At 38.0% G+C, this 22,991-nt stretch overlaps 2 protein-coding genes across 7 annotated transcripts in view; one reads left to right on the top strand and one right to left on the bottom strand.

Annotated features, from left to right (window-relative positions):
• The window catches only part of LOC123503814 (S phase cyclin A-associated protein in the endoplasmic reticulum-like), a 30,934-nt gene extending 17,128 nt beyond the window's left edge, over positions 1-13,806 (top strand). For all 6 annotated transcript variants that reach the window (XM_045253857.1, XM_045253853.1, XM_045253852.1 and 3 more), the window contains exons 7-28: positions 85-942; positions 1,065-1,199; positions 1,621-1,791; positions 3,629-3,703; positions 3,840-3,975; positions 4,166-4,291; positions 4,511-5,213; positions 5,515-5,641; positions 5,759-5,878; positions 5,989-6,189; positions 6,335-6,547; positions 6,742-6,858; positions 6,998-7,141; positions 7,505-7,668; positions 7,806-8,004; positions 10,430-11,026; positions 11,207-11,317; positions 11,566-11,723; positions 11,878-12,094; positions 12,309-12,458; positions 12,886-13,056; positions 13,225-13,806. In XM_045253857.1, the coding sequence (XP_045109792.1) occupies positions 85-942; positions 1,065-1,199; positions 1,621-1,791; positions 3,629-3,703; positions 3,840-3,975; positions 4,166-4,291; positions 4,511-5,213; positions 5,515-5,641; positions 5,759-5,878; positions 5,989-6,189; positions 6,335-6,547; positions 6,742-6,858; positions 6,998-7,141; positions 7,505-7,668; positions 7,806-8,004; positions 10,430-11,026; positions 11,207-11,317; positions 11,566-11,723; positions 11,878-12,094; positions 12,309-12,458; positions 12,886-13,056; positions 13,225-13,299 (4,968 nt within the window). In that variant the 3' untranslated portion in view covers positions 13,300-13,806. The remainder of the gene's footprint in view (positions 1-84; positions 943-1,064; positions 1,200-1,620; positions 1,792-3,628; positions 3,704-3,839; positions 3,976-4,165; positions 4,292-4,510; positions 5,214-5,514; positions 5,642-5,758; positions 5,879-5,988; positions 6,190-6,334; positions 6,548-6,741; positions 6,859-6,997; positions 7,142-7,504; positions 7,669-7,805; positions 8,005-10,429; positions 11,027-11,206; positions 11,318-11,565; positions 11,724-11,877; positions 12,095-12,308; positions 12,459-12,885; positions 13,057-13,224) is intronic.
• Positions 13,807-14,149: 343 nt separating this feature from the next.
• Positions 14,150-22,953, bottom strand: LOC123503819 (protein fuzzy homolog). Its single transcript, XM_045253872.1, has 9 exons — positions 22,858-22,953; positions 18,078-18,199; positions 17,675-17,828; positions 16,944-17,066; positions 16,425-16,622; positions 15,958-16,163; positions 15,167-15,347; positions 14,640-14,767; positions 14,150-14,496 (listed from the first exon to the last, which is right to left on the bottom strand). The coding sequence occupies exons 1-9, from the start codon at positions 22,936-22,938 to the stop codon at positions 14,439-14,441; spliced, it is 1,251 nt and encodes a 416-aa protein (XP_045109807.1). The 5' UTR covers positions 22,939-22,953; the 3' UTR covers positions 14,150-14,438.
• Positions 22,954-22,991: the final 38 nt, after the last annotated feature.

Raw genomic sequence — 22,991 nt, forward strand, 5'->3', positions numbered from 1 at the left:
ATTTAGAGGAGAGGATTTTCAGGTCTTGTTCCATTCCTTGCAGGAGGAAAGTGTTGGGATATATATTTATGTTTTCTTTTTCAGGCTCTGCATCAGGAAAGAAGAGCACTAACATTGAGTGATGCAAGAAGAGCTCTCACATTTGAATCAAAATATGATCGTTCTATTATTGTGAATGGTACTGTGCATGAAAAGAAAGGAAGTGAAAGACTAAATATGTCTAAATCAGACCTCCCAAGCAATGAAACCAAAGATTTGTCGTATCTGATGTCATCGCAGAAACCAGTCATCATTGTGCAGCAACCCTGTATAGATGAGAAGCAGGAGGAGTGTACACAGACAGGGACCAGTTCTAAAGATGAGGATGACCTAACACTTCAAGAGCTCTCAGACTCTTCTCTTGAGTGCACAGATAGTAATAAAGAAAATATACATGTAAATGAAAATAAAAAGTTACAAACTGTAAAGAAAAGTGATAGAAGTCAGACCAAAGAAAGTGAAAAGAATAGAAGTGATAAATGTAAAGATGACAGCAAAATACAAAACAAAGACTGTAATAATTCAATCAAACATGAGTTTCCTAGAGGCACCAGCCTAAGCATTTCATGTGGTGAGAACAGGGACACATTGTGCAAGCAGGAATGTGATGTGATAGTCAAGAACACAGTCACTTGTGATGAAATGGTTTCAGCTTGTGATAAGAGTGCAGACATTTTCAAACCCAAGGAACAGAACGTGGTAAAGAATTCCACATCAAGTGCAATCACCAAAGGTAAAGATCCCATTAACTCAAAACTTAAGGATAATGGAAATAAAGTTCTTGAAGTTAAGGATGTAGAAACCAAAGTTCATGAAAATGTTGAAGCCCAGCAATGTTGTACAGAGGCAATGCAAGGGAAGAGTTTGTCACAGAAGCCAGGCCCAACCGTTTACATGAACAAGGTTAGTGATTCGTTAAGTTACGTCTGATCTGCAAATTTTGACTGACTTCACATATGTTGGATTTGGCCACACTTTGGTATGTACTGGGAGTTTTGATTTGACGTTTAATGCTTTCTCTCCAGGCATCACAAGTCCGTCAGGCCTATAACCAGAATAAGACACCCCAGAAACATTCCCGATCATCACTAGTCCTCAATACCCGCTACACCTCAGCTCCTAGACCTTCTGATCATAGAAATAATTTGTCAAAGCAGCAGGTAAGGCCATCGGTAATAGTGCTGATTGATGCTGTAATTTTGTTGATAAGTTAGCAAGGACACAGTTTCTTAGCCTGTGGAAAGATTACCCCAGTATTAGGGAGGCCATGGCTTGGTAGAATACTGTAGCTGGATTGGGAGGTGCTGCCACTGTGTTCCCTGTGTTTGGTGTGTGACAAAAGAGAACTAAATGAGCTGGAGTGAGAGGAATGAAGCTGAATTGTAGATAATCAAGGCAACATCATACTTTCCTTGTTTTACTCTTCCTGAATGAAAAGCTCATCAGTTATGTTATATGGAAAGAAGTGTTACATTTCACTTGAACTACTTCTAATCATATTGTCAAAGAAAGGTATTTCATTTTTATTCTTATATGAATATTTTCACATTGTTGTATTTGTAACACTACTTTTTTCATCAGATTGGAGGCAGTAAGTTAACATGTCGGAGGTCGGCTGACGGGAAGGCTGCAGCAAGCCCTCCTCTGACTCAAAGATCTGCTGTGGATTCCTTTCGAGTCACAGGCAATAGTGGAAACCGACACCCGTTACCTAATGCACTTACAAGATCATATTCATCATTGCACTCCTTGGTAAATGCTGATTCTCATTATTGTATTTATACTAACATTCTTTTGAACTACACTTACCAACTGATCTTGTGGAACCTAATGTTTGGGTGTCTAATGAACTGTCACAATTAAAAACTAGATCACATATGATTTCTCTGAACTTGGGCTGTAATTTTTGTAATCTGAGTTGGTATTACTTTTCACCCACATTCAGATTTCAATCAAATGTAGTGTCGACCGGGGTAATTTGGACCAGGTTTTGACAAACTTTGATACTGTTCCCACATTTATTAAGATAAACTTACAAAAATTTTATGAAAACATAAGCAAGTTATTGCCTCTAAATCACTAACAAAAAAAAAATCATTCATAGCAGATTCTTCAGCTTTGAAGTAATGTACATTACAAGGGCACTGGCCAAGGGAAAACAAAGTGTTGGAAAAAAAAAAAATCCCGCTGGTTGCCAGGCCCTGTTAAGTGTGGTTCACAGTTATCAAAAAAATGGGGTAATGTGAACCCCCCCATCAGGGTAAACTGAACCACCCATGGGGTAATTTGAACCACCCTTTATAAATATATATATATATATATATATATAAAAATGGATATAATTCCTCAAAAAAATAAAAAGTTTTATTTCATAAACATTGAGTCTTTCACATTCAAAATAACAAAATCAATGGCAAGAAACAGTGTAGAACAAAAAACTGTTACTCATAGACTACATAGCCTACTCATTTACTTGGCTACTTTAGCCAATGTTTTGGTGTAACACTTGAAGTTATTGTATTCAGTAAGAAGATTATTTATTCTGAATGTGAAAGGTACTTTTATAAGGTCCCTATGAAGTGATACATAAGCATATAATAAGCAGATTATATGCATATATATTACTAATGGGCACTCCTAGCAGACGAAAGAGGATCAGCTGAGTAAAAACAGGGTATAGGCTCAGGGTGTCAAAAGACTGGTCACGTTAATTTTCCTTCCCACTCTGCAGGCTAGCGAGCAACAGGGAGCTGATTTTTTGTATAAAAATACTGCTCATTGGTTTCCACATTCATTTTTCTATAGATTATTGAGCTCGCTATCGCCGCTAGCCTGTAGAGAGTGTGAGCGGACAATTCCTAGCTTTTTGAAGTCCTTTATAGGCTTATAGTCTTCATTAAAAATTTCCCTAAATTACCCTAATTATCCTAATAATCATTATTGGGTATATAATGAGTCTAAGCAATCCCCTTTATAAGCCAAAGATGGCACAGGGCAAAATATTAATGCATATTCTCAAAATATAAACAATTGCACTAGAAACTACCAGTTCGATTTCCCCTGGCCGGGTAAATTGAACCAAAAAGTGAGCGTTAATTGTGAGAAAATGAAGCTAAATAAAGTATTGCTGATGAAATCTTGTTAAAGTAGAGGTAAAACACTCTATAATCATCAATTTGGAAGAGGATAGTTAGCCGCGTCTGACCGCCACAACAAAGTTCGCCAAAACCGCTGATTTGGTAAACAAACTTTGCCGCACTTTTTTTTTGGCTACGATTCAGTGCTTTCAGTCATATAATTGTAATTTCTTTCCTGTATCAATTTTTTTTTTATCAAACCTGCACAAGAAATGTGAAAATAGTTACTTTCTATCGTGAAATGCTCAAAACTTCAAAAAGAAATTTATATATGAATTTATTGTAAATAAGAATGAGGCGGTCCGAATTGTACCAGTTCGTTGGACGGTCCGATTTTCCCCGGTCGACACTACCAGTTATTTCCAAAGGGAAACCTAATGAGCCTAGTGTTGGAACCAAATTTACTTAGATGAATCATTGATAGATAACATAATTTCTTTTCGATTTTTTAGGGCAGATACTCAGCTCGCAGCCATGGCAGCACCACAGACTCTGGGATAGAAAGGCATAGTGGCACCGGTTCATCTGTAAGTGAATAACAGTTTTCATTGCTAGTTTTGTTTCTTCCTGAAATACAAATTCATACTATGTAATATGCTAATAACCTGAATTTTGAGTGCATTTTGTGTTTTATAGTTACATGAGGACTTTGGAATCTTTCAGAGAGGGTTAGGAAACAGTTCCAGGACTGCCTCAAGCTCCTCCTTGTCCAGCAACACTTCCTCTGCTGGTCAGTCTTGGGCTGACAAGGTACGAGGTGCCCCAGTGTCATTAGAAAGCTCTCAGCTCTCTCTCCAAGGTAAGCTTAATGAATTGACACTCATTGCACCATTCTTCTTCCATCTTTTTCTAATTTTCTTTTCCTCATTCTGTAAAGTCATCTAAGGATTATGGCATCTGGCAATATTTTTCTTTTTCTATTCCATATTACAGTAAACATTTAAGGGTTCATGTGAAGTGTGCTCCTTATGATGCATGGTGTGTTTCAGATGATGGTGAGGGATGGGAGGTGGTGCGGCGTGGCAGGCGGAGCCACGGTGGCAGCACTGCTTCCCTCAACAGCAATAACCATTATGTCCCCAAAGACGTCCGCAGTGCCAGCCTCAAGACAGAAGGTTGGCTTTATGCATACCAAACTTCATTTATTTTATTATTTTAATGTAGAGATATTTTTATAGTTTTATTTCCATCATTACCAACAATTATTCATGTTCAATTATGTTAATGCTTTTGCAATACAGACATATCTGTTTTATGTTGTAGATTTTGATAAAAGTAGTTCATCATGTAATTCCTTTGTCAAATTTGTAACATATAAAACTTGTTTTCTGCAGGTCACAGTTGTGAAATAAAGAAACGTTTCCATGTGCCCAGCTCTGCCATGTCTATGCCATCCTTAATAATGAGTGAGAGTAATACTGTGAATGACACATCCAAAGAGAAATCTTCTGCATCTAATAATTACAAAAAACACGTGAAGAGCAGCAGTAATGGTCAAGGAGGTCAGTGCCACAAGAAGCCAGTCACGGAGAGTGTGTCTGCTCCCTCGGTGAATTTAGAGGGTGATGGAAGCAAGCAGAGTTTCCATGTGTGGAAGAGAAGTGAACGGAAAAATAGGAAAAGTGAAAAAGGTGCTGAAGAGGTTACCAAAGGAATTAAATTTAAGGAAAACAACACTCATGTGAATCTGACAGAGAAGCCTGATCAGGAAAAAAGGAGTAGTAGTGATAAGGGAAGGTGTGATGAACCCATATCAACAAATGCTTGCAGTAAAATAGAAGACCGTGAAAATGTAAAAAGTGAATCTTTGGAAGATGCAAAAGATGAACAGTGTGCTCTGAATAGTTTCCTAAAAAATGACAATTTAGTGTGCAATCATTTGTGTGATCCGTCCATACCAGAGATTTCAGAGACTAGTGATGTGGAAGAAGATGAAAGCAGAGAGACAAATGCATCAAAACCACAACTATCCTCAACCCCTAGTGCAGTGAAGGGAGAAATAGTTGAAGCAGATAATCAAGTTGACTCAGAGACAAAGTAAATTATACCTCTTCCTGTACATATAATGCATAATGTTTCCATTCACACTTGGCAAGCTAATCAGATCTGTCTCTTCTGCTGAGATGTTTAGCTGTAGTCATCAAATATTACCATGAGTCAGTCAACTAGTCTTTATCCTTTGTGAATGTCATTGCTCTCAGCCTATATAACCTTTATTGCTCTGCTAGATGTCATCAGATCAACAGCAGGTATAATCAGAGTGGTTAGTTAAGTTCATTATCAAGTAATAACTACATGTTTATACCTAGTATTTACTGTGTACCTCTATATTTTCCAGTAATTATGATAATGAAAGTCAGATGGATGAAGAGGAGCTAAGTAATGCTGCTGCCTTAGAGTCTGCTGTTAAGGAGGAGCAGCGTCTGAAGCAGCAGATAGAAGAGACAGAGAAGGCAGAGATAAAGGTGTGTCAGTTAATCAGTTAGTCAATGTATTACTAGATGTGTTTCAGCAGAGGAAAATGGAAGTGTTAGGTGTTTGCACGTATAGAACAGTCAAGTCAGCACACAGTGTTATTGCAGGTGGAAGAAGATGACTGTGAAGAAGATGGAAGTGATGCATCAGAGTCAGCTGGCAGAGCACCATCGCCTTTCACTCTGCCTTTTGACAATATGATGTCCTCCATGAGCTGGGCTGATCAGGTGAGGAAAACCCTTATTCAGAAATGCCTTCCCCTCTCACTTTGGAGAAGGGCAGAGAGAGTTAGAGATTGAAGTTGAAGTTTTTAGTTTTCAATATCTTGTTTTCCCAGGTTGATGCATTTGAGTCTCTTGAGAAGTTACGCCATCCAGGTCGTGTTCTGCATATCCACGAAAAGTTATCATCACCATCAAGAAAACGATCTCTGTCAGAAAAAATGAGACGCCATGAAGAAAAGATTGCCAAGGCTCAAGAGCTCCGTGAAAATCTCATCCTGGCAAAAACAGAGAAGTTGAAGGATTTGTTTAAGAAGGTAATTGTGTAGTTATTTGTTATAATGTCTCAAGGAATTATAATTGCATGTTATGTAATGCATTCTTTAAATGCATATATAATACACAGTTTGCTATATGAAATAGTAAACCTGCACATGTGTTTTTGTTCTTTTCTGAATACAGATTGAGGAGGTTCGACAGGATAAAGAAAGTTTGTTGGTGAAGAAGAGAGACTTGTTCCAGCGAAAGATGGAGCGAGCCGAGGAGAAGCGCAAGCAGTACTTGCAAGAGATTGTTAATAAGGCTCATGATGAAGAAAACAAGGCAAAGGAAATTGCATTTATCAATGGCTTAGAAGCAAAAAACAAGTTGCATGATATAATGCAGCAGCATCAGGTCAGTCATAGATTTAGACTGACTCAGGCCATCTTTCATATTAACCACTAATAAATATGTGTGTCATATGTAATTTTAGAATGAAAAATTAATAAGTTCTGAAATGTGAGGTACTGACAGTCTACAGTCCCAGGAATTGGTGCTGCACAATGCTTTGGCTGTATAACCAAAATAATTCAATATTTTTGTTGTAGAGTCATGAATCCCGCCTAGCAGACATGGCTGAAGAAAGAACCAGGAGACAGGAAGAAAAGGTTGCCAAAGAAGTTGCAGCTCAAGAGAGACGAAAAGCCCTTGAGGCAGAACGGCAGGCAAGACAATCTCACTTTTGATTCATAGAGTGTAGATTTTCAGGAAATAACAGGAAAAGGTAGTGGGCAGACATGATTATTGGAACCATCTAAGCTCATTGAGAAGGGATGTTTTAATTCCCATTTTCTTATTCTTTAGGCAAGAATGGCAGAACTTTGTGAAAAACGGAGACAGAAATGTGAACGCATTGACCGGCAGCAGGCAGAGAGGCGAGAAGAACTCCTGGAGCAGGCACGAGAAAAAGCCAGAGACCGTGAGGAAAGACTTACTGCACTGCAGCAGGTCAGATGGAATGATTAAACACAACATTTGCTTACTAATGTACCATGATCTGCTCAGACAGTTATTCATATCATCATTAGTTATCATAGTCATCATTTCATCTTGTACAAAGCATGGAGGTGATTAGAGTATAGGGTGGAAATAGGAAAGTCAAGGTAAAGTAAAATTGCTAATAGAAAATTAATTCCTGCTTGCTTTATGGTAATATTTCACATATCCAGCTATATAATGCATCCAGTATATGAATAGCTTGTTCTTTATCAATTGCAAGAAAGGAATAAAAAAAATTTATGGCTTTGAAGTACTAGTATGAAAACTAAGTGATTTTCTGAGCAAAACTCTAAAGAAATAACTTCTTCCCAGGCCCAACAAGCCAAAGAAACTGAATTGGTGAAAAAGATCCAACAGAAGCAAGAGGAATCTGCACGACGTCATGAGGAAAACATTGAGCTCATCAGACAAAGAGCCCTTGAGTCATCCATAATGAAATACTCCCGAGGCTGTGATGATGCTCCCAGACTAATCAGGTATGGCTCCTACAGTGTCTCACAGTTAGTAGTGTTACTGCATCAGATCACTTCATTGTAAGGATCTTGAGTGGCCACAATTTCTAGATCAGTCTTTCGAATTTCAAAATAGTTAATGGTATTTTCAATCCTTGCAGATATGAAACCAAGAAGTTGTGTACCCTCTGCAACTCCCTGATTACCAGTGAGGTGTATCTGTTGAGTCACCTGCGAGGCCGCCGTCACCAGGAGGCGCTGAGAGCTTTGCACCACGCTGATGTTATGTCCAGTGAAGACAGTGAAACTTACAACCTTAAGCATATTGTGGATGCCCCTGCAAATATTGATGACCCTCAGGTAAGACAGAGATCATAGCTCTTATGGCCATGATTGAAAGACACTTCTTGGGTTCCTATCAATTATCTGCTTGGAAATTATCCACCACTATGAAGTTCCCTTTCACTCTCTGTTGGTAGGGCAGCGTCATCTTCACACAGACATGCTACCACACCCCATCCCAATCCATTCTCTTTCAGCTTTGCACAACCATTTCCTACTTTGGCTTTGATCTCCCTCATACACCCATCCATGAAAATATTAAACTACCATGGAGACAATACACATCCTTGCCTCTCTTCTGTTCCTCTGGCAAAATCTCTCTCCAAGTTATCTCCAATCCTCACACAAGCATCCTTGTATAAAAGCCATATTTCCTCCAACAACTCCCCCACTACACTATAAACTTCAAGAACATCCCAAAGGAGAAAGGCAGGAAGGCAGCTCAGGAGATGGAAGGAGATAAATAAGTTTACATGTGAAAGAAGTATTACTAAAGACCATTAACCCTTTCAATACTGGGACACATTTTTATCTTAAGATTTACGTACAATTAGACCATTTTATTGACATTAGGAAGGGTCTATGGAGGTCCTCACCATTTTAATCCCTCATATGAATTTCTGAAGCTGTGTAAAATCACCAAATAGTAAGCAGAATGAATATGGAAATGCATCATGGTACTGAAAGGATTAATTTGTGGTATGACTCTTTTTTCATTAAGTTCTGAAATACAGGAATGATGAGGTACTGGTAGAAAGATAATCTTTAATGTAGGAAAATTCAAAATGCTTAGCAGGGAAAACTGTATATGTGCTGTGATATTTATATTTTAATTTCTCCTGTCTTGAATCTCACCAATATTTCCAAGAATGTCATATTGTTAAGTGCTTACAGGCTTTCTCTTCCCATACAGCAGCAACAATGCATCACGGTACAATGTATTTTTACCAAGGTTGGTTGTGAAACTGTCATTGCCAAGAAAATATATGTTACTGCACCACTGCAATTGGCTACCTGATTTGGTTCATCCATAGAGCAGTTAGCTTTTTCAGTCCAATGTATGTATGCTTCTTGCCAAGTTTCAACATATTTTCATCACATTTATATGCACTGCTGTATGCACATATTTTTTGTACATGCTTATAATTCATTAAATAATCTGCATTAGGTAGAATGAAAACTGAAACATGGTAATTTCTGTGATTTTGTAGAATGGTTCTTCAGATAAGGAGAAAGTCTCAACAACACTGTAGGACCAGTATGGAGCAAAAAAAACTTAAGTAGTACAATATAGGCAAAATTTACAGGGTCAAAAATGACATGAAAACCAAAGCATTGCACAGGTAACAGTCATATGTACTGTACTTGTTGACTTTGAATATGTACATTTCTTGGTGTACTGCAAATTGTGATGAGACGGATGGTTGTTGGGAAGGATAGATATGCAGAGTAAATGAGGAAGGCGGTGGCGTAGTGGATAAGGTGGTGAGCGTATGATCGGGCTGACGTCCATGCATAAGTTCGAATCCTACCATATACCACCTTGATACTTTGCCATTTGTTGAGTGGTTTAAAGTTACTAATATGTCACCAACATACCTAAGTTCTAGGTGGTTACACCAAAGATGTGCATAGGTGCTGATATGAGCCTTACTATGGCTACCACTATAAATAAAATTGCATGCGCCACTAATGGATGGAAGCTAAACAGCACTTCCAATACTCTTCAACCTATAGGCCACAAAAAAAATAAAATGAATAAATTAATAAAAAAAAAAATAATAAAAAAATTAAGACTGAGAGAGTTAAGACTGCAGGAAGCAAGAGCAAGCTGCACTTTTTCAAATTCAAAGATCTTTGGCAGTTACAGACAGGTCATTACATAACACAGATATGGAAAAAAGGCTTATTTCTTATATAATGAATTTGCAGTTGTATGCAGCTTTGTCTGTACAAGGTAATAACTTGAGTTACGGCCAGTGAGTAAACACACTATTGTGTCAGAGTTGTTATATCTTTATGTAATGCAGTCAGTTGTAGCTCGCTGATGCCTTATGCTGTAGATTATGTATCTTTCATAACTCATGGAAAGTAGCAAGGAAATAGAAACAACCCACTGAAAGAAAAAAGTTTCAACACAAAAAGCGTACATTTGAAAATCATACAGTACAAACACAGAAAAGCACATCTTTAATATTATCCTGAGTAATTCATCACCTGGAATTCAATACTGTAGATTGTAGTACTGGCAGACAGACATTCTCTCAATTATGGTAATAATGTAAACTCTGGTATATATGTATTTGTTTGCCATAAATGCAGGCTAAAAATGGATTTGAAATACGAGTTTTGGCATTTGATCAGTCTTGTTACAGAAACTCTCTCTTTTAAGAATATCAGTGTATTCCTTGATTTGATGACATGGGCAACTTTGGTCTTTCAGATTACAAGAGATAAGGAAAGACACAAGGCTCTGAAGAGGAGATGCAGGAAGATCAGGACCCGCATGGTGACCCGAGGGAAGGAATACAATAGTACTTACAAGCCAAAAACTTTGAGAGAATCTCCTAATAAAATTCGGATCAATAAGTCCCTCCAGCAGATTGTGAAGCTCATAGCTAACCAGGGTTCAGGACCGTGGCCAACTGCTGACCTGACAGCTCTGGACAGACCACTTCTTGAATTGATAAGAATATTGGATAAGAAAGAAAAGGCTGATCAAGCCATGTTTAGTGCTTTAGATGGCTTTGGGAAAATCGATTCTGTTTTGAAAACTATACTGGACTGTACTGAACAAAGGCCTTGTGTTTTGCCAGCAAAATCTTTGGGTTTCAGCGGTAGAGTTCTTCTTGGAAGTTGTCGCAATAATATTGATAATTGTCGACATGTACTCTATTCCAACCTTGTGGGAACCTTGATAGACTACTTGATCCAGCGCATGAATAGCCTTGTTAATGAGAGTACAAGAATGGGCAGCAACAACAGCATCAATTCTGTGGTCAATCTCCCTTCAGATGCTGCAGCTGGAGCAATCTTTGAGGTAAGTTAAACCTTGTGTGTTTCTGTAGGATGGCATGGCTACCTCAGCAAGTAAGCAGTGATTTATTTATTGCTTTTTTGCAGTTAATTTCCTGTAAACAATTAGTTTGGGATTGAAGTAGAAGTACATTACATATATACTGTACTTACATCAGTTTACTAAATTCTAATATTGCTTCAGGTTTTGGCTGAAGTTATTCAGGTTCTGTACCAGGAAGACCTGCTTCCAGCGGCATCCACACAAGACCAGGCCATCAAAGACCGGGCTGATGCCTCGTGGCAGAGACTCCAGGTGTGTACGTCCCATCTCAAAAACACACTTCATAGCTTTCACTCTAACCTTGCCTTGCTTCAGAACAAAAAGTATATAGAGATGAGAACAATCTTAAATATTGGTATATTTGCTTTTCCAATGCTTATTGTGGGTGTTCATTAATGTTAGTCTTGCAACCTTGTCTGATTTGTTATGCTGCTACTAGACCAAGACTTAGTGCTGAATATACTACAAACTAAATATGACAAGATGTTTCTCAATTTCAGGATGTAGTGAGCTATTGTGTCAGTGTGGGACTTGTGGACAAGGTTTCATGGTACTTCAGTCATGTGCAGGGACCGCTGGACAATGAAGCAGGTGTTGTGGAAGTCATTCTTGCAGCAATGAGGCTTGTCTCGGCTCTTGCCAAAACCCTAAGTATGCGGTAAGTTTCTACTTTTCTCTGAAAATGTTATAATTATTGACTGTGTTGCTTGAAGGCTGATTAACCCTTAAACAACAATTATTTGTCATCCACATTGTGAACCAAATTGTTTTATTATGAAGTGAATATAATGAGTAATGGTATTTTTTTGCAGAAATTTATCAGAAGATCCAACACAGCTAATAGGAACACTGCATGTGACTGATGCCTGTGGTGTTGTGAGTCTGCTGTATGGTCTGCTGCTGCACCAGGGAGGCCGTTCAGCCATGGCTCAGGCACCTCTCAAGCTCTCCCAGACTGCTCATGCACTCACTACAGCTGCCACGACACTGTTGCACAACTTAGCCTCACTTGATCTTACGATGTTCCAGGTACAGTGTGATAGATCTTCTTCCCCTTTTTTTTTCTTTCCTGTCATCAAGCCAGGGCATTCTCATTTGTCAATAGCCTAAAACCACGGTTTCACAAGTCCTTTCTGTAGGGTTAGTTCTCTAGTTATCCTGATTAAAAATCTTTTCCATATCAATCCTTTAGTTATGTAATAGTAACTCAATAAAATGTTATCTTATGTTATCTGATTTACAGGGTGTCCTGGGAAGTGAAGGGATTTCCCTGGAATTTCGACATATTGCCAGTTTCCTTCTGTGGTACTGCTCATCATGGCCTTCTGAAGATATTCTCCACAATATCATACCCCTGGTTGGGTTTTTTGCAGTTAACAACAAAGAAAATCAGGTGAGGTATCTAAATTGGTTAGCTTATTCTTTGTACCAGAGTCATTACTTTTCCTGACGCAAGAGGTGAAATATTCAATTTTCATCCTCCCCAATGATGGCATTCCATCTTCATGGAATGCCTTCATTGCAACCATTAACTTTTTTTCTTATATATATACAATATGGGCTTTTTATGGGAAGTTCCAGGCTAAAGGAGGTACTTTGGATATCTCCTCTGAAGGCTCACCCATTTGGGAACTGTTGCCCTGAGTGGAAGCCTTTCACACTCGGACTGTGGCCAAGAATCAAACCCATGCACTTGGGGATCCCCTTGCCCAATACAGCACACACGGCTCCACGGTACCACTGTCTATTACTGTGGTCTATTAGGGACTTACATGGTGTCTGTAGTGGAATTTTGTTAATTTGTAATGGTTCTTTTACAGATTGTGATACAGAGTGGTGAAGTCCCTAGTGTGTTACAACAGCTATGTAACCTACCGTGGCAGTACTTCAGTGAACCAAACCTTACAGCCGTGCTCTTCCCAACACTTCTTGCTTGTTGCCTTAACAATGATGACAACATGATCATTCTCCAACAAGAAATGAGCTTCCAGGTAAAACTGTACTAATGTACCATTTACTAAAAGCATGAAATATTCATCATGTCAATTACAGGTAAAGATTCTCTAAAATATTTATGAATTGCTCCAGTAAAAGAATATGGTTCCCTAACATACCAGATGGACTAATAATTACTGAATAACATTACTTTTCTTTCACAGGTTCTTGAGGACTTTCTGAAGAGCTCTCAGGCAGAAGACAAACCTCTTCTTTGCATTGTGAGGAATTCTAGATAGGAAATAACCTGAAAGTAGTGAACCTACTGAACTTTGATTTTGGTCATGATTATGTTTTGTACCTGATGTTGCAAACCATGGCAGCAATTATCTTACTTGAATATTTTATGATTAGTTTCAATCTTTCATTAATAATTAAGTTTAACAAGTCACTTTCCTTGTAAGATCATTAGTTATGAGGTATGCTACTTACATTAGCTAGTGATGCATAAGCTTCATAACATAATTCACTTCACTTAAAAATGTCTTTTCCTTTAATATTTCAGCCGATACTCTAAAATTTATATTATTTTTGTCATTCTACAAAATATATGGAACAACCAGCACATAATCATAATGCCTCAGTGAAGCCACACAAGTCAATAGCTTTCTTTGAATCTCACGAACTACTGCAGTTTGTTCAGATTCACTCAGCACAGCCTCAATACAGCTGAGGTCCATCTTTTCACATTTATGTACTGAAATAGACAATACTCAAGCATAAAACAATAAAACTTAGCTATGCTGTGAATAACTTTACTTTTAACCTTAACTGTTATTGCATCAGATATATTTTGTAATGATTAACGCTGCATGAGATAACACGGCTCATACTAATGGAAGACTAACTTATGTGTATTGGAAAAAAATATGCTGCTAACAGGACTCCTAGAAAAATAAATAAGAAATCCAGGCCATCCTCACTCTCAGGTGATAAATGGCCAGATTCCCAATATCAAGACCATCTCAAAATCAGAAAAGTAGCAAAAAGATACAATTTCCATCACAGATTCACCTTAACACATAAGTGATATGATACAACCATAAAGAAAATAAGTCAAACTAAGGGAATCATGGAAACATTCTACACTGATGTGGATGCAGAGAGCATGAAATTTATTTAAAAAGGCGTGACATTCTATCCAAAGCTTTTGATATATCTATAAAACTAAATCCATACTGTCTATACAATATATGAAAATAAAACTTATGCAAATATATTGCTTGTTAAGTTTTTACTAAATAACTTTTATCTACTATTCATACAAATCTAATTCTATATATATAATAAAAATCTTTAATAAATTAACAATTTGTTAGTCATGGAAAAATAAGATCAACAATTTGTACTTTGATAAGACATTCCATTTCTCCTGAGCTTAGAGCTTGGGAACCTTACCTTTGGTGAACACATTAAGTGTTCGCAAGGTAACTTTTCTGAAAGAGATAAAGATTATGTTATGACAAGTAAAATATTACTTCAAACTTTGATTTTCATTGACCAGACAAATACACTACATAGCACTCAACATCTATTCTTGAGAATAAAGCTAATCAAAATAAAAAATAGCATTCCTTACCTTGCTATTTGTATAGGAAGTGCAGGAGGATACAAAATTAACAAGTGATAAGGAGATGACTGCATCACATACACTTTGTAGCTGTCGGTGGACACATACGACTCCAGTGGCACGTGGTCTGGATGTAACTGCAGAGTGAAAGTTGCTATCTGAATATAAACCCACTTAAAATCTCTCCAAAAAGCATCTCTAACAGGATCACCATTTTCATGTTGGAAATCTGTAGCTCTATACTTTCAAATAAGAGATATTAAGTAATGTTATTTCAAACTTGCCACAATCATGAACAGACTTAGTGGTCATACAAATTTATCTTTTCAGTTTTTTTTCTTGAATATTTTTCTATGTACAGTAAATTTAATGATCTTTGGTTTGGCATATTGAAACCTAACAAAATAAAAAGTATCTGGACCTTCTACAATGGTGACAAAAGCCTTAGTATTGGCAAGTCATTCACACTTGACAGAAATGAAAAAGACGCCAACATGTAACTAATGTTAAGACGATAAAAATGAATGATTAGTTACCCTTGAAGGAAAGTCATCAGGAGGCACGGCAGGCGGCTGCAGCAGCGGCCCAATAACACTCCGATACACTGCCTGTAAAGCTGCTGATTTCTTTGCAGTATTTAATGACGGAGATCTTGATTCTTCACTGAGATGAACACAACTTACACACTTTTTGTGATCATAATTCACTAGAAGCAGACTGGAAAAAAATAACAAATTAATCTAAGCATCCATATATCTACAGACCAAGCAGATCTTCCCCATTAAATAAAGCAGCAACAAACTAACAAAAACAAAAAGGAGGACCAGAGTTAAAACAATATTAGATATAGACCAGTGTAAAGTGTATATGCATATAACACACACACACACACACACACACACACACACACACACACACACACACACACACACACACACACACACACACACACAGTATACTATGGAAAAGATAGACTGACAAGACCTGGTAACATTGACAAAAGATGGAGACAGATGGATGAGAGGATACCCCTAGAAGATCATGGAGAGTCAATTATTTAAGATAAATTAAAAAGTTTAGTTTTCCACATGGAATGGGGGATATCCAGAACAGGTTGAGTGAAGAAATTGTAAACAACAGAAAATGTGCACAAATTTAAGGAAAAGTTGGATAAAAGTAGATATGGGGGCAGGTCACTATGAGCTCTGCTTGATCCCTGTAATATATAACTAGGTAAATACAATTAACTAAATACACACCAGATTAAAACTTTCCATTCAATATCACTCCCTGAGATATTCTGTGCAGAAAGGATAGCTCTACTCACCCTATTACTGAATGATCAATCTGTGAAAGCAGGCCTGGTGCAATATTCCAAGGCAGCAGTGTTGTTATGGACTCCAGGACCTGATACACCGGTGCCCAGGAGGACGACGCTGACCGTATAATTTCAGTGAGTGTTGGCGTGGGGCCACATAACGTGATTGCGTATACATGTCCAGTTAACTTTACTACCAGCATCCTAAATGGTACCTGAAATATCAAAGTAGTCTACATTGGTATAGCTTAAATCTAATGATCCATCAACAATTCTTGTCAAAATGCCAATATTCACAAATAACATGATCAGTTTTGCAGCTTGCTAATAAATACATGTGAAGGATGTGTAAAAATTGTTAGATTATAAATGCCATTTTAGACATTAATGTCAAATTCAGAGAGTTTTTGGACACTATACAACACTATACTACAAAACAACAACATACACAAGCACTCAGCCATATCACAGCTTACATTTGGGCTTTTGTCTGGCAGATATATAGGTAAATCTCTTGCCGCACTAAAAGTATTGGTAGCAACTAGCAGAGGGAGAAGAACCAGCTCTGTGTGGGACAACGACCAGAAGCTGCGAGTACCAGACACCACTTGGCCATTCATCATCACACAGGCACAGGATGACTCCACACCCTCAGCATATTTCTCAAGCTCACTCTGGTTAAGATTGGGAAAAGTTAATATTATAGTCCATTACATTAGTCCTTTCTCTTTATGTTAATGGGACACTAGATAAGAACAAAATAGACTCACTGAGTGCATCACAAAAAGTAAAAAAGATGATCCAAGATTAAAATACAAGTGTCTTGAAACCTCTTTCTTGAAAGTGTTCAAGTCATAGGAAGAAGGAAATACAGATGCAGGCAGGGAGTTGCTGAGTTCCTTGATTACAAAATAGAACTACATATAGAGTTGTAAAAGAGACTGGTTATACAAAAAAAGACCCTAAATGTTCAAGGAAAGAAGATTGACTATTACCTGCAGGATGTGTTGATCTGGAGGTATGACACACTCTGCACAGCCTGTGAGGTGAGAAAAGCCAAGGTTGTCACTGGAATTTACTGCTCGTGACAGCAATTCATCCAGCAGCAGGTAACTAGGCTGGGAAGAGAGAGGTTTTGGCACTTACTTCATAATATATATACTCATATCCTCAATGACTGAAGACTTCAAACAAACGTGTCTAATACACAGCAAAATATCAATTCACATTCCTGAACATCAAATGAGACAATACAGTGATACAACAGGTGCACTTATTTCTTCTAAGCCACAAGGTGGTTCACAGGCAATCACTACCAGAGCCTGATGCTAATTAAGATTATATCAATAACAATTACCACTCAACAAATTCAGAACTATTATATATGGTGAGCATTTTTCTACTGAAGCAAATAAGGTTATAGAAAACAGCATAAATTCACTAACCATCTAGTGAATTAATGTGCACATATTATACTGACAACATCATGTACTGACATAGAGGCATCCTTTGTCTTATTAGCAAAGTACTTAGTATGTGTGGGTGCATTAAGGATACAGAAAACAATGCATACACTATTACCTGCTAAACACCAAGACATCATAATATAAGCACCCCTAACTATACTCTGATCTCCCTAGCACGTTTGTACGTTGTATAAAAAAACAATGCATATACTATCAACTACTAAACATCAACATCAAAATCTAACAACTGCTGACCATACCCTAATATCTCTTTTGAGTCTTTCAATATTGGTCCCTGAGGTGAGGTTGTCCAGGCCAAGTAGCAGGACAAGGGAGGCAAACATGAGGTCCAAGAGTCGACTGTCACAGCTGTCTGCAACAACTTCGCTTCCTCGTATCAAAACCAAACGAATGCTGGGGACAAAAAAAATATTCATACATAAAAAGATGAGTAATGGAATCTTATCTAACGTAATCCTTAACATAGAAGAAAGAGAAGGGAGTGCTTTGGTCATCCTGTATGTGATTTTCACACCACAATACATGTTAAAGGCAGTTCTAGCCACTGACATCAGCTAAAAAAAAATTATGACAGATTAAATCTTTGTTATAAATATAGATAGGGTAACCGATTCATCAAGTAGAGAGCCAGCTGTAGCTTACCTGTCATGGTAAGTTCTCCAGGTGAAGCTTGAATTTTTTGTTCTCGTGGAGCAAAGAGTGACTCCATGTGATTCACCAAACACATGAACACCATTCAAGGATCCAATAAGTGCATAGGCTGGCTGGAACAAGAACATGAATACAGATTTTTATAATTTAGTTATGGAACAAGAATATTAGAATACAAGTTTTTACAATTTAGTTATACATAGCTAGTGCTTGCAGTGTTTTAAGTTTGAGATTATCAATTACTTTATGTAAAATGAAGTTAATTTTCCACTACTGTACACTTAAACATACTTGTCCCTCTTTCATTGGTGTATGATATGGTTGCCATATATTAACTAACAAAATTCTGGACATCTTCACTAACGCCTAATATAATATTGGAAAACATGTAAATTAATAATAATGAAAAAAAAACAACCTTTGTTGTAGTAACAAGGTCACAAGACCACAAACAAGAAAACAATAATCCAATCTGATGTCTATATCAATGCAGATTAAAGAGAAACGACGCGCGCGACATCAGGCAAGTCACGCGACGAAGGGAAGGCTGAGCATCGACTCCAGAGGGGACTAACCACTAAGTGGGCCTTTTTTTCCACTCTTTATGTTGTCCTTGACCATCTTTCCCTTCTTACATAAGAAAAAATATTAGTATAAGATTGTACGTGGCACATATATCACCCACAGTTTAAAGGCTAACAAGGTGTGACTGGAAAGTACCATGCACGTCTGTATGTGGCCTGAACACCACTATCTGCCTGACAGTGACAGTTGTCTTTATGTTGTCCTTGACCATCTTTCCCTTCTTAGATAAGAAAAAAATATTAGTATAAGGTTGTACGTGGCACATATATCACCCACAGTTTAAAGGCTAACAAGGTGTGACTGGAAAGTACCATGCACGTCTGTATGTGGCCTGAACACCACTATCTGCCTGACAGTGACAGCTGCTAGTGTCACCCACGGGCGGGACGGGGCAGGACCCGGGGTCCCTGTGTCATGGTGTCAAATGAAAACACCGCCTGGTGTATGGTGCACCATGAAGCACCACCACACACGACCACCAGACACTACAACACACCGCAAAACTACCACCACAGTACACCACATTGCACCATGATAACCACCACAATATAGGTGCCACCACACACCGCGCAGTACCATTACACACCGCACAACACCATCCCTGGCACCCAGACCTACCCGAGCCCGTGAGTGGTCGAAAGCCCCGCCGCCTTTACCTCCCGCCCCGTCCTGCCCCGCATATTTAGGGCAACATCGAGTGTTTTGCAGGCGTGTTCATGTGATTTAAAGGCATGCTGTGTTCGAGGAGATGGAGATGATAGCGGAGGAAGGGATGGGAGGCGAGTGAGGTAGAGGGGTGAGGAGCTGGAAGCTCTCGAGTAATGGTGCAAAAAAAATTTCCTCCGCTTTACAGCAGGATATGTTTTCTTTTATTAGTGAAGCTTGTATAGTTTTGGTATCATATTCATTGATAGGAATGTAAAGCAAATTTCAATCCGCCATAAGATCTTGCCTAAGTTTTATATTTCTCATTAATATAACACTTTCGTCATGTAACCAATTATAACTTTTTTTTCTAAATATACGCCTAAGATTGTTTTGGTGTTTGATATAGAACTTAAAAAATATGAAAAACACGACCCATGCAATAACATTAAACAATATCGAGTCTAACTAAGCGTATTTTCAAATTTAACGTAAAAAAGGTGCCGAAGTGAAAAAAAACATTTCCTTTATACGACAAACAATCTACGTTTTCTTTATTTCTCTAGAAAGCACGATTTTTTAGTATTCAAAATCCGTAATACGACTTGGTCTGGCTCTGTTTTCAATCTCGATATTTTGCCGGTTTTCTGGCACCGTTGGTGAGAAACAAACACTTTATCACGAACCTCGCTCTGTTATTAGTAGACCCGGTAAGGTTTTTGTATTGTGAGTTTTGGTTAAACTATTTATCACATCAAAAAGTATAGTGCATTCCAGTCTGGGTGCCTTCTTTCTTTTTTCGATTTTCAAAATGAATTACGTTACGTAAAATACGGCCACAGACAGACACCACGTCCCTCTACACTTTTCCCAGCTCTACATATGGATACTGAGCTGAACTCCCTTGTGTTTCCAGACTCAGAGATTGCAAGAAAGCCTGAATTAACCACGAAAAGAGAGAAATAACCTCCAAATGCCTTAAGTGAGTGACAGAGTCTTAAATAAAGTGAAAGTTCAAGTAACCCCGTTCACAGTGGCCACCATAACGCCACCGGATCCACACATAAACATAATTTACCTCAATTTATACCTATGTTGGGCATTTCCAAGTACTTTCCCGAATTAAATGAGTAAATTGTTATAGTAGAAGGAAGGAATGAGGAATGGAAGTGTGTTAGGGGATCTAATAGTAGTGGTGGCAGCAGCAGCAGTAGTAGTAGTTATTGTTGTTGCAGCGTTATTATCATTATTAAGAGAGAGAAAGTGTGTGTGTGTGTGTGTGTGTGTGTGTGTGTGTGTGTGTGTGTGTGTGTGTGTGTGTGTGTGTGTGTGTGTGTGTGTGTGTGTGTTGAAATTGATGAGTGTCTTCTCCCTCATCTTTCACAGTTACATCCCCCCAACCAAAATATACTATAAAAAAGGAAAAAAACTATATGAAAAATATATCTGGTGGCTGGCTAATTTCAAATGCAATAAAACTTTCACAAAAAGAAAACTAGTAGAACTCATATATATATATATATATATATATATATATATATATATATATATATATATATATATATATATATATATATATATATATATATATATATATATATATATATATATATATATATATATATATATATATATATATATATATATATATATATATATGTAAACCAAGAAAATTTTCAGTATGACATTTGAAAGCATAGACAGTGGTGGATGAAAGAGCCTCCTCAGGAAGAAAGTTTCAAAGAGTGATAACGTGAATAGAGAAAAAGTGGGCTGAGACATCCGTTGAGTAGTATTGCCGGAAAATCTTTTAACTATGACCTCTAGTTCTATCATAATCAGATTTTTCAAACGGGCAACTCAAGTGAGGACACAAACCATTCATGACTTTCCAAACCATAATCAGATCAGCATGAAAAAGCAGAGTCTTACTAAAAAATAGTTCAAGCCTGGACAGAGTTTCAACATAGGATAAATCAGCAAAACCATCAACTTCCTTGGTCCACTGTCTCTGAACTAATTCAAGTAACTGCAGGTCTCAAATATAACTTGTGTTGCATAACACGTTACCAGAGTCAATAATAAGGCGAATGTGAGTGATGAATATCTGTGACATAAAGGCTAGAGCTCTATATAAAGTTCCCGAAAGAATCGTATTGGCAACTCCATTTGATTTACAAAACACCACTAATGTGCAGATGAAATTTCAGTGAATCATCCACCAGAAAAACAAGATCCCTGACTGAAGATTTACTGGAATTGGAAGGCTACCAATGAAGTATTCATTAATAGGGAAGGAATTAAATCTAGAAACACAGATACAGGCACATTTGTTGACTGAGAAAAAGAGACCCCATGACTGGCTCCTGTGGAACAGTAAAGATATGTCACTCTGAAGTGTTAGGCTGGCCCCAATGCAATTTCAAGTGCTTACAGGAAGAGCCAGATATAACTAAGTAATCAGCAGACAGCAAATTTACTAGAGTCCAGAAGCAATTTTATTTACAAATATAAAGAATGAAACATGGTCAAAGCCTTAAGGAACACCACTAAAAACACCCACTGAGTTGACTGTTGGAGCCTTGTCCCATTACCTTCATTAGACAACCAGGAAGGAAGTCCTTCATCCACCCCAACAATGTGTTACCAATACCAATTGGGACAATTTTGTCAGCAAAAGTTTGTGGTTAACCACGTCACAAGCCTTATGATAGTCAAAATACAATACATCAACACTGTATCCAAGGTCCATTTGGGCACTAACATAGTCATAGGCAAGTAGTAACTAATCAGAAACAGATAAACCAGTATAAAAACCAAACTGGAAAGTTGACAATAAATAGTTAACATTTAAATATTCACAAAGTCTGGAAACAATAAGTTTTTCCAGGGTAGCTGTTTGTTTACATTCACTTCCCGCCGACCAGCCGATACTTCCCAGTGTAAACATGCTCCGACTGGAAGAGCTCTCTCTCTCCATACTTCTAGCGACTTGCAATTTCAGTCGCATATTGACACGTGTGAACCCGCTTTAAGAGTGGCAGGAAGATCGGTTAAGTGGATCAACGATGAATAATAACGTGGGGAACTGTCTACTACAGCAGCAATACAATGTTAAGTTCAGAACCCGGCACTGACTCAAAATGTAACGCAGAAAAGTAGATTATTAGAGGTAGCGGTTCAGGGAGTTTAGGATCTACCAGTTATCATCCCACCTTGCCCTCCCACACAGAGATCACATTAGGGTATTTGCCATTTCAGGAGCCAAGAGTTCAGTAACATTAAGTAAATTAATCTTTAAGGTGGTCCAGGGAGGTATGAAGCCCGTGTTTGTCACGTTAATAGGGTAAAAACCTGGTTAATTAGTCACCGGAACCATAAAAGCAACCCATTGAAAGAAGCAGAGGTGCGAAAGACTGCGGTGTCCCAGAGGTGATTCTTGGCGTGAGGATATAGACAACCTTGTCCTGTCATTCAGCTGTGCTCTGGAAACATACTGCATTGATTAAGTGGATATTCATAGCAATCTCTTAGTACTCACCGGCTTTCCAGGGCCAGCGTGCCTCACAAATAAGGGTACCCCACTGGACGCTGCAAGGCCAACAAGGGTACACGCCGCCATGCTCGACTTGCCACTGACATAACATTTGTGAACTGACATGACATGAAGGAAAA

The sequence above is a fragment of the Portunus trituberculatus genome, chromosome 14 (assembly GCF_017591435.1).
Source record: "Portunus trituberculatus isolate SZX2019 chromosome 14, ASM1759143v1, whole genome shotgun sequence".
Taxonomy (NCBI): domain Eukaryota; kingdom Metazoa; phylum Arthropoda; class Malacostraca; order Decapoda; family Portunidae; genus Portunus; species Portunus trituberculatus.

Coding starts and splice junctions, on each gene's coding strand:
- LOC123503819 (XM_045253872.1), bottom strand. CDS start 22,938: ATGGCGGCGTGTACCCTTGTTGGCCTTGCAGCGTCCAGTGGGGTACCC. Junction 16,623..16,943: donor CAGATCAACACATCCTGCAG/GTAATAGTCAAT, acceptor AATCTTAACCAG/AGTGAGCTTGAGAAATATGC. Junction 15,348..15,957: donor ATTGATCATTCAGTAATAGG/GTGAGTAGAGCT, acceptor ATTTTTTTCCAG/TCTGCTTCTAGTGAATTATG.